Source organism: Halyomorpha halys, unplaced genomic scaffold, assembly GCF_000696795.3.
Source record: "Halyomorpha halys isolate HHAL.00 unplaced genomic scaffold, Hhal_1.1 Scaffold876.1, whole genome shotgun sequence".
NCBI lineage: Eukaryota > Metazoa > Arthropoda > Insecta > Hemiptera > Pentatomidae > Halyomorpha > Halyomorpha halys.
This window is the reverse complement of record NW_027114409.1, coordinates 49,717-61,780: the sequence shown is the minus strand read 5'-3', so window position 1 is coordinate 61,780 and position 12,064 is coordinate 49,717. Positions and strand designations below refer to the sequence as shown.

At 29.7% G+C, this 12,064-nt stretch overlaps 1 protein-coding gene across 1 annotated transcript; it reads right to left on the bottom strand.

The window, feature by feature from the left end:
• Nucleotides 1-1,264: 1,264 nt before the first annotated feature.
• On the bottom strand, nt 1,265-9,492 carry LOC106686780 (mitochondrial amidoxime-reducing component 1). The gene is made up of 7 exons (XM_014430286.3): nt 9,469-9,492; nt 9,159-9,392; nt 6,879-7,052; nt 6,553-6,745; nt 4,883-5,091; nt 4,643-4,717; nt 1,265-2,000 (listed from the first exon to the last, which is right to left on the bottom strand). The coding sequence occupies exons 2-7, from the start codon at nt 9,386-9,388 to the stop codon at nt 1,874-1,876; spliced, it is 1,008 nt and encodes a 335-aa protein (XP_014285772.1). The 5' UTR covers nt 9,389-9,392; nt 9,469-9,492; the 3' UTR covers nt 1,265-1,873.
• Between the last annotated feature and the right edge of the window lie 2,572 nt (nt 9,493-12,064).

The following is a 12,064-nucleotide window of genomic DNA, read 5'->3' as shown; positions in this document are numbered from 1 at the left end:
AAGTTAGAATAAAGTCAGGGATACCTTTTTTTTTAAATATATATATTAATTAATTTGAATTCTCCACATTAACCTTGTATATATTTATTATGGTCCGTTTTAAGAAATATTTTATTTTAAATTTCGTTTTATCTTTGTATTCAAGAAGTGGTCTTATATTATATTTTCTGGTTGATGTTTATAGAGGAGATATATCCATTTTAAAAATAAATAATTAGTTGTAATCCAGTAATAGCATGGGCAGAGGAGCCTAAAACATTTTAAAGAATTAAGAAGGTGGACAAAGGTTTTAAAAAAATTCCTGAAAAGAAATATAATAAAGTTTTATTTGATATTATGGTGCTTTTTGGAGTTTTCTTTTTATTAAGTATTTATCCTTAAAATATAATAATATTTATAGGTAAGTTTTTTTTTTTTATACTTACTGGCTGGTAGTTTTGGTAAGTTCATATTGAACCTCCACTGCCACCTCATGGTACATGTTTCAAAATTTCTCTTTTTTTTTTTTCTCTTTGCCTATTAACTATAAAATTTTTTGTAAATGTGAAAATTAAAAACTTTTACATATTGTATTAAACTTTATAAATGAAATGAAATATTTCAAAAAGATTAATAGTAAAAATGATGATAATAATTGATCTTTCCATTTTATCATTGAATACAGTCCCTATGGGGTTTTGGCCACCAAAACTATCCTTGTCCACTCGCTACTGTTAACTTTTACAACTCCTCACCTCATCAAGCCGTCTTAGACATGATTTTCTTTGCATTCACCTTTCTTCTATTAATTGATATAAGCGATCCTGTTGTATTCTTTTCCATATGATCAAGTCATCAAATTCTAGCCTTCTTGATTAATACCACAATATCAGTTTTACCGCACATCTTCATTAACTCCTAAATTTTTTCTGGTCAACATTGTACTGATTCATTTACTGGTCCATATTTCTTTTGGAGGACCTTTCTTTCACAGAAATTTGTAATATTTTTGTTTCCTTGTATCAGTATCCAAGTTTTGCTGCTCTTACCACAGGCCTGATAACTGTCTGGCATATTATCAATCAAGTTCACTTTGGGGAAAAGATTTTGAAAACTGAGTGCCTATAAATACCAAGTTTACTCACAGTATCTTGGAATTTTTAGAAAGCACCAGATAATGATGCAAGTGTTCTGCCTGTGATAACCACACTGTCTGCATAACCCATATGCCATGTCCTCCCGTGTTTGTCCTGATGGATCTCTAATTCTGATTTTTCAAACTGACTTTCTTCAAAAGCACCTTTATTTTGGTTTATTTGAAATAAAATGAGGAAATGATGGATAAGAATGAACTATGATAGAACTTGATAATTAACTAAAGAAGAAATAAAACATTAAATCTAGTACATAAACCTCATGGATAAAACTCATAGTAATTAATTTTGATAAATGAATATGATGTACCATTTATAATTTCTCTTCCACTCACCTATATATAGAAATATAGTAAGATAAAGTATTACCATCATGGTAAGTGAAAGTGGTGTTATAATGCATCATACCAGATTGTTCTAAGCTGTTAATAATCATACAAATATATTTTTGTTGTGTATTGGATGCACATTTAACACATGAACTGTTTAAAACATAAATTGACAACTTATATATGCTTTTAAACACAGGTTTGTTTTAAAATGGAAGGTTACAGTTATTTCAATAAACATTGTTATAAAATATCTATAAAAATAGTATTGATCTTTTTTTTTTTATATATTATTACATTTTAATAAAATGTAGCAAACAAATAAAAACACTGTTACTAACTAATGATTTTGTTAGTTTTGTAACAATCAAAAATGAAATAAAGTTGTTAATTTTATATAAATTTAATGGTTTAGTCTGAAACATAAACTATGTCTCCACGTCTAACTTTTCCACTCTTGTATAGTCCAGCAAATTGACCAAAAACTGGAATATGTGGTTCAACTCTTTCTTCACCAAGCATTTTCATCGTTCTGTACCTTAAAATAATATAAAGAAAATCATTATCTCTGACTAATCAAATTTTAAGTTAAAGATGTAATGTACACATAGAAAATGAGATTTAATTTCCTGAATATATAATCCAAAATTTGTAAACTTTATTTATTGAAGAAATATCCATCTCACACGATCATAAAGTTTATTAAATAATTTTATATTAGAATAAGTGATTCTGGCTGTGGATAATCTAAGGAGTAATAATATGGTAAATTATAAACCACAACAAAAATGTAATTCAACAGCTCTAATAAATAAGTTATAAGACTTATTTTTAATACACAAAATTTTTTCAAGATTAATCGCTTGAATTAGTCAAGCAACCATAATTTTTTCGGATCACTAGGAATGGACTGAATGACACTATTATATTTATTTGATAGAAAATTTGTCTGAATGTCTCCGATATCTTCTGTCGTACCTTCTCCACCCTAAAGCGATTAAATCACCTCCTTCCCTTGGAGACCCATAGGTTCCTGGTTATTTCCTTAACCATCTCCCTCTTGGTATATGGTTTACACAAGTTTGGAGATCCTGAAGCAAAATTAAAATAGTTGATTAATTGCTTTATACGTTTCATCTTCGGAGTCCCCAGAGATGCCTCTGTGGCCCGATTATGAAGAGTTGAAGTGGCTTTACCCCTCCTTCCATTTTAAATAATTCCTTGCATCCTTCCCCTGCCAAGCTATCCAATCCCGCCGACCCTTGTACATCTCCAACTCTAATCCTCACTACATTCCCACAACACCCGTTCGTAGCCTTTAGACTTGTATGTAGCTATCCATCGAGCCACTGCCTATGACAGATCTTTCCTTTTCTGTTTCTTTTCCCAATGGAATTTCATTCCATCTTCCATTAATTGCTCTAACACCCTTCTAACTTTCTCAATAAATATTTTGAGATTAAAAAACTTCCAATTTGAATGTAATTTATTTTAAATTAACATATTGTTGCACAATGTTTCGGAACCATTGTCCCATATTCATGTACTTTAATAACCTCATAATCAGTCACAAATTTGAATTATTATAATAATTATCTTTTTTTCTCCTTTTATTTTATTATTATTAGAATATACATAATATATTTTTTCAAATGTGATGTTTCTGATTTTCATTTAAAACTCCCAAGTATACTTATAAACTTTAATTACTCCTTTTAAACAATTTTTAGTTTATTTGTGTTAAATTCTTTTTCATTTTATTTTATTACAAGTTAGTAACTTTATGATTTATGATATGATAAATGGTTTTATTTTATCTGTTTTCTTTTTAAGTTATTATTTTCTTCCTTTTACATTTTTTAGTAATTATTGTTGTTTCATTTTTTTTATTTTCTGATTTTTTATTTTAGAGATACTTCACAATATTTATAACTTTAATAAAAGGAAGATGGTTGGGGAGTGGTCAAAGAAAAAACTCGAATAGTAATGAAACTATTTAATATGAGGCAACGTTTTGCCCCACATTGCAGATCTTCATCTGGGCTAAAATATACCTAAACTTAAATGCGATAATAAAGAAAGAAAATAGATAACAAAATAAAAATTTAATATAGTTATGAAAATTATGATTTAAAATATCTGTAAAAAATTTCTGTAAAAATGAACAATGTAAATTAAAGAAAATATAAAAAAGTAGATAAAAATATTTATATAAAAATGTAGTACACACTAAAAGATGGAAAAAGTGAATAAGAGTAAAATCAAGAATAAATGAAAAGAGTAAACAAAATAGGACACCTACCTTATTGAATGCAGCTATGCAGAAAGAAAATTCCTTTTTTCCATATTTCCTTTTTATTTGCAATTATTTCCGTTTTCATAAATTCAATTAATTTTAAACCTTTTTGTAATTATTACTTAATTTTACGTTTCACTGTACAATTTTTTTATTATCATTAATTTACATTGTTCATTTTAATATAAATTTTCACATATTTTAAATCATAATTAGCCACACTAAGTTAAATTTTATTTTTGTAATCTAATTGCTTATTTTGTTACCTCATTAAATGTTAGTGTCTTTTTTAGCCCTGATGGAGCCCTACAATGTGGGACGAAACACATTAAATAGTTTTATTACTATTTAAGTTTTTTCTTTGACCATCTTACTTTTATTAATGCACTCGATCGATCAATGACCTTCCAGTTTATAATTTCATTTTTATTTTGTAATTTACTTTAAAGCACTAAAGCCTATTGTCAATACCAGTAATATTATTCTAAACTAGTACCAGAATAAAAAAAAAAAATTATTATTATTAAACAGATCAAAACCTTAACTAGATATTTTCCTACAAATAAGCTCAAGGCATGTCAGTTGAGAAATAAAAGAAGAAATACCAAACTGGTTACAAACTAATTTTAGCCAGAACAGGAGGGGTCGAGATCAATTGTTGAGGTTTAAATTAAGATCAATTAATTTCAGCCTATTACAAAATAAAAATCAACCTTCAATGGCTGGCATTGAACTAGTGATGACTCAAGCTAGCCAGAATACTTCTCTAATATTCTCAGCCATCATGTTACTATGTGCTAATGTAAATTGAACATTATTTTGATTATGGATGAAAAATATTAATATCCAACAAAAGTATTCAAATTATAACTATTTAAACTTACTTCCTCAATGTTCTAAGAGGTTCCTGAAGCTCACTCTTTTCCCCAGTGGTACTATTTATGTTAATAGCAACACACCTATAAACAAATTACTTCAAGATTAGGAAAGACTACGTTTTTGTATAAAAATAAAGTATATGATAAAGACAGGATCTATCAAAGCACATTATTTAGCTCCTAAAGAAATAACATTGTCTCAATGGCATAAAATGAAATAAGATAAATTAAGAAAAATAAATTAACCTTGTGCAGGGCCGAAATTGTTCAAATATTGCATCTCCAATTTTAATATAATGCCAACTATCTTCTTCGTATGCTTTAGGTCCTTCAATGACAAAATTTGGTCTGAAATTTAGAGCATTCGTTTTGTCACCATCTGCTAATCTTGAGTTTAATTCTTCAACAGAACCTTCATTTACTAAATGGTAACTGGCGAGATCGGAATAAGCACCCTGGAAATAAAACAATCATATAAATGATAAACCATTGATACGTAAAACTTATATATATTTATCGATGGCTTACTTCACAGTGGTACTAAATACATTTCTGTTGGCTTTAAAAAAAAATTATTAAGGTTTTCTCTTTTAGGAAAATTACAATTTTTCAATTAATTTTTGTACTGAACTTTTTTTAAGTATAAATTATAAACCTTTTTCGCAGTTACAAAAGTTCAAATTCAATATTCAAAATATAAGTAATGAAAAAAAAAAATTTTGGTAATTATATTTTGTTGTGTTAAATATGTTATAGTATTGAATTGTAATTATAGTATGTGTATTTGAAAGCATTTATTAACTCAGAGGCGGCTTTTTGACCAAATGTTTATTTAAATAATTAGAGTAAAATTGATACAGAATTTATTAGGAAAAAAAATATTATGAGTACAAAATAATTTTTTTTTACCTAGAGAGGAGGAGAAATGTAATATCCTCTTGTGTAAATAGTATATTTTTATGTATAAAGAGTTTTTAATATATTTTTATTTTATTTATCGTTTTAATATTGTTCATTTGCCTTGTTAAACCAAAAAGAAAGCTAACCAATTTTGTTAAGTCAAATATGGAGTGGAAAGATCATTATTCAAAACAAAGAAGATGGCGGGGCGTGTCTTGCCAAAGTTTGTTGAATCACGGCCATGTTGAGCAGATTCAAATATTTTAAAAACTTTATTTTAACTTCCCATCATAATTAAAATTATAGTACATTTAAGAAAAAATAGAATTTAAGTATTAAAGAAAATTATTCATAAAGGATATCATAAGAAAAACCTCAAAACCGTAGTACTACAATCGATGTTGAGAACTAACACCTAGAGAAGGGGAAGGAAGAAAACTGTATTTTGGAGAAGATTCGTTGCATAGGCGCGGGCGGGGAATGATGTTTCCTGGATGAGGAGGTCCTCATCATCTTTTGTATAGCTTAAGGGAGCCATCTTGAAAAAGAAGACATTGAAGAGTCACCCAAGAAGAAAAAGGGCCTCTTGGTTTGGATTGCTTGGTGAGAGGACGTCCGTCAGCGGGAAGCAGGAAAGACTGGAAGCCATTGTTATACAGTTGGACATAGCATTTTGGGAAAAGAAAACATCAAGACTAATAAATTATCAAAGGAAGATTGTGTAATTGGTTAGTTTTGTTTCTAACTAGAATTTAATACATTAGTACTATAGTTATTAATTTAATTAAGCGTTATTAGTAAAAGTGTCAGTTTCTGATTGCCTAGAAACCCGCCCTGAGATTAAGAATCTAAAAAATTTAAATAAAATTCTACTATCTATTTAATATTAAAGCTTTTAATTTGAACCCAGGCTACACTTACGATATATTAGTTAAAACTATTAAAAATTCCATTTATTTATAATTAAATAATTTTTTAATATTACAATATAAAACTATTAATATTAACTAGCATACCGTATACTCGTTGCTGATGTTTTTGAAAACTTCAAACTCCAGTTTCTGATAAGATATGTCCCTCCTCCAACCTTCATTAATAGGATAGTAGGCAAGTCTGAATTCACATTCCTTGCCACCGACTGCTTCGGAGATCCATTTAGCAGCTTCATCACCACAATCATTGATACGAAGCTTCTCGTCAGCCCACATTCTAAAAAAAAATACTGACAGTATTGAGAGGTAATATTTCAATTTAATGAGGTAGTGGAATTTACCATCACAATTCTATTTAATTAATGAACTTTATGATTCAAATATTATTGACAAAACTGTGTAAGACATACTCAATCATTTTATCATCAGATTTTTCAGGCAAAGTTACTTCTAAATTATTTTTTCCAGGATATGTAAAGATTACAGTCTTGTTATCCTTTGGCTGATAGTCCAACTGCAGCAGTTTGGGATTAAACTTGTAACAGTATAACTTCATTGTTTCTGCATTGTAAAGAACAAAGACTCTGTAAATAAAACAAATGGGCAATAATATTTTGATTATGAAAATGTAAAAGTATAATCTTTGTACTAAGTATAATAATAATAATAATAACGTGCTGTGTCTAAGAGAACCTACTGTTGAGCCTCTCTTAGTACATTTATAGGAACCCCCAAACCATCCATGCCTGCCACTGTTGATTTTAGTATGGGACCATTTATGGATATTATAAATGGAATAGTGGTGACACCTTCCAATTTATATAGCTATTTCAATTTTATCGCCAATTCCTGATACTTCCCCAGTTTTTCTCCCACAGTTCCAAGCTTATATTATTATCGTTTGGGATTCCAACATCAATAAGTTCCGCTTTCTTTTTTCTTCGATCAATAAGGAGGATATCTGGAAAACGTCGCCAAAAGATGTATTATTACAAAGTAATTATTGACTGATCCTCAAGACCCACCAAAACAAATGTATACATACAACAGTCGAGAAAAAAGTTATCAATATATATATATTGTAATTACCCGAGTTGTTCTAACTAAACATTTTCAGTATAATTCCACATGATCTATATTATTTGTAACCTCATAATCCTATAAGAATTATTAATGCAGATATAATGTTTTAGAATGTGTATAGTTTTGAGTTACTCAAAAAAACTTTTTCCTTTTTTCGAAATAATTTTTTTTTAAATACTTAAAGTCCGAATTTTCTGAAACCCAGCCATATTGAATATCTGCAGCATAACTGGAACCACATCAATAACTTCAACTAATTATTTATATTACTTATTATTTATATAATAATTTAAATATATTATAATAATTATTACATTATTTAATTCTAAAGTCGATAAAATAAAATTCCCTTAAAAATATAGTTTGGTTTAGCAAAATGTAATGTAAGGGGCTTGCAGGCAGACCAAGAACCAAAAGTTTTATTTTTTTTTTTAATAAATCACACTTTACTTGTAAGTGTTTTTGTCAGATTCTGTTGGGCTAACTGGTTTCAATTTGGCTCCTGATTTCCCAAAAAGTATGGTGTAGAATTAGGTTGTTTGTAATAATAATTAAATTTGTATTTTAAGGTACCTAATAATAAGTTGTCCTAGTTCTTTCTCAGACCCTGTTGGGCTAAAGATAGATTTTTAGATTTAGATGGGCTAAAGATAAAATTTTAGAAAAACTACTAAATTAATAAACTTTAATTTTATATAATTGAAGTTTTTTTTTTTTTGGATGGTTCAGATTTGACAAAAAAAGTGTAGTGTAGAACTAGATTGTTTGGTGTAAGCAAATTGATTTTTTAAGAAATATTAGCTAATAAGAGACCTCAAAAGCAACAAAAATTTCATACTAACAACAAAAATGTTTAGAGACTAAAATGGATAAAAATTAATTAATTTAAACAATATTAACCAGTCTCAAGAAAGTGTTAAGATTATAAATAAAGTTTTGTGTTTATTCAAGGAAGTCACAGTTTTTTTTAAATAGGGAGGAATAAGCAATAACTATGTAAGTTAGGTAATTTTAAATTGCAGCATAGTAAACTAGAAAAATTGTCTTCAAAACAAGTAGAATTTGTCCTTGTTAAATAAATAAATAAAATAAAATGCAACAGGAACCTAGTTACCTTAAAATGGTTTTGGAACGATTGTATCCTATTCAACAAAAAACATAACCTGCTAATAGAAAATGAAAAGACCAGTTTTCTCAAGAGACTCAGACCATGGTTCACATCGATTTTTTGCTTTTGAGGTTTCTGTTAAATATTTCTTAAATATTTAATACTTCCTTAAATATTGATATACATTTACAAAATACTCTTTATATATCTAACCCGAGTCCTATTTACTAAACATTTTCAGTATAATTCCTTATGATCTATATTATTTTTAAACCTATAATCCTATAAGAGTTAGTAATACTTTTAAATCACCTGTCTTTAATGCCCAATGAATATAATCTTATGAGAGGAATCTTATAAACATATTTCAGGTTTTTGAGGCTAGAACACTACAACTTTATTCCAATTACAAATAAGCCTAAGTTGACAATGTTTGGTCTCAGACATACTATTAAAAAGCAGAATCAACTTAAAACTAGTAAAATCTAAAATGAACAACCTGTCTCTAAATGGAAGTTTTCCATCACCAGCACTGTAACTTAATCCGATCGGGGTACATTCTGCTTCATCAATTTCTTTGTACTGTCCAGATTTAATTGGATAAATATACAGCTTTGAGAGCTTCCCAACAGCACGCCACTTTTTTCTTCTGGACAAAATCCATGAGATTCCAAGACCTGTTGCAAGAACAAGTCCTAATCCAACGATGGTTGATAAATTTGAAGACATTCTCCTATAAATAAAAGTAATAATGTAAAATCTAAAAACATGTAACAAAGAAACAATGATAGACATAAAAAAAAATTTACAAATTTATTAGACAATTTCTATCCCACTAATTTGAAGCAAAGTTCCATCACTTTTTAAATGCAGCGTCAATTATGAGTCAAATGGAAATTAAAAAAAACCCTAGATAAGTTGTAGTTATCTAAGTAGTTAAAATCTGACTCAATAGTATATTCATGTTGCTTTAGGTAAATTTTAGGTCAGGTACATCTTTGATAAGAAAGATAAATACAACTAATAATTATTAAAATACATAAAGAAATATACAAGTTCATTGATGAATTGAAACCCTCATCAAGAGTATGATTACATATGTACAAATAATTACATTGTATTACAAATAAAATACTTCGAAAGTTAAATAATACATACATGAGATTCTTAAGTTCATCAATTTAATACTCCTAAAGTCAGTGTCATGTCATATACTATAACTCTTTTATTTTCTAAATTTTTATGTTTTAAAACAATTGTAAATGTCAATAAATTAAACAAAAAAAAAAATCCTTATATTTTTATCTCTAAAATTTGTGAGCGGTAAGTTTGTTTTCGAATCTATTTCATCAAAAATGAGTGTGACTTAACTGAACACTTAAATTAATTCTACATCTATCTTGATACAATTTTAAATAGTTCTATACTTATGTAAAATATGATTAATTCAACTAATAGAATTGGTGATTTAGGTGTGCAGAAATGAAAAACATAATCAAAATTTTACCTTAGAATATTCTTTTTTTCTGCAATATTACTCTCTTATGATATCTTGAAAATCAATTCTTTCGCCACTTAAGCAATGACATTTCATTGAGGCAGTACTAAAGATCAAATCAATTGTTCTCAATAAACAGAATTGATAAAATACGTTTAACATGTGTAATAACAGAGATGTCTAGAACACAGGAATGTCCTGTTGAATAAAAAAAATCTAGAAAATATTCCTATTGGAAGTCCATCTTATGGTTTAAATTAAAAACAAATTTTTAAAACATGTTCTCCATATAAATATAGTAATGTTAAAGATAGGAATATATAAGAAACAATTTAAAATACATATAATTCAATCATAACTTAAAAATTCAAATGTAATTTATTAATATTTGCATATACATACCCAGTTTATAGCACTAATATATCAGGGAGTACTACTACAATTACGATGTTTATACACTTAGTTTAATTTAGTCAATGTTATCTATAAGTAAATCTCATAATAAATGTTATCATGAATGATATTTTGATGGATGTTATCAGCTACATGGGTGATAACTAGCTCGTTAATCAGCTCTCAAGGTTGAAATATAGGACTACCATAACAAGGGTGGACGAGTGTACTGACGGTCCCGAACGGAGCCGAGAATCGCCGAAGGTGACCGATTTCCAGCCGTTCGTTTCAAAATAAATTAACCCCAACTTCGAAAGGGATTTTTCACTTCCCTCAAACACATTGGGGTATGTGATTAAAGTTATATTGATGGATTTTATCTAAAGAATAAAGAATTTCTTTATATTTGTGTGTGTTTCTGGGTTATCTGGTATAAATAATTTTTTTTTTCCAACGCCAAAGAAGGCATTTCTGCCATTTTGTTTCGAACAGCCCAGTATAGTTTAGCTTTGCTGAAGTAACCCCTTTCTGTAATCAAGTCCGCCGTTGCCGCACATGCAAATATGTGATCGCCGGTCATCTCACCAACTCCCCACAGGACGCAGTTTGAAGACTCAGTCACTCCTATTCTCTTCAGGTGGTGCCGCAAATAGTCATGTCCAGTAGCCAATCTAAAGCATGCCACTGACACCGCTCTTGGTAAAGTCAATGGAGAGCGGCTCTTAGGATCTAGCAATGCCGCCCAGTTCTTGCCCCCACATTCTTCTCTACTCCTTTCCTCTGCTCTATCAGTGGTAGCGCTTCGGGGCATTTCTTTCGCCATGTCCATGGTGATAGGAAGAAGCGGCTGTGGTTGGCTAGCCCCTAACCGTGCAAGTCGATCCGCTTCCTCATTCCCAGGTATACCGCAATGAGCTGGAATCCATTGCCATAAGCATTACCAATACTTTTAGTATTTATCTTTTACATTCTATGGATTTCCGGCATGCGATAATTCTAGCGTTAGTTGAGGGATGTCCAGACGCTATTGCCAGCAGTGCTGCCCTAGAATCCGACAGCAGAACTATATTCTTTGCACAGGCGCTAGTAAGCTTTTCTAAAGCTAAAGTAATAGCAGGTAGCGTTTGCTCCATCAAAATTGGTAGCGTTTGCTCCAGCAGGTGCTGACAGTTGGATCAGGCTACTATAGACACCTGCACCCGCATTTTTATTTGCCTCTGCAGCTGACCCATCGGTGTATATATGGATCCATTATGCCTCAGGGTAGTGCTCGACTATAGTGGGAAATACCACAGTCCTTAGTTCTTCCGCTGGAGTCATGGATTTGTTGATGGGCATTATTAGATCCAGCACTATAACATATGGACACGTCCAAACGCTTTGTTTAGTAAAGTCAGGCAGAGACTCTCTTATCTCAAAGTTCAGGCCTAGGGTTGTGATAATGGATTTCGTTGTATCAATAATTGTTAGCTGCGTTTTTAGTCGCCAAGTATTACCAAGAGTGCTGGCCCAGT

What these genes read in the sequence shown, in the direction of transcription:
- LOC106686780 (XM_014430286.3), bottom strand. Translation starts at nt 9,388, where the DNA reads ATGTCTTCAAATTTATCAACCATCGTTGGATTAGGACTTGTTCTTGCA. An exon ending in AAACTTCCATTTAGAGACAG is followed by an intron (nt 7,053 to 9,158) that starts GTTGTTCATTTT and finishes TTTTATTTACAG; the next exon opens with AGTCTTTGTTCTTTACAATG. An exon ending in ACATCAGCAACGAGTATACG is followed by an intron (nt 5,092 to 6,552) that starts GTATGCTAGTTA and finishes TTTTATTTCCAG; the next exon opens with GGTGCTTATTCCGATCTCGC.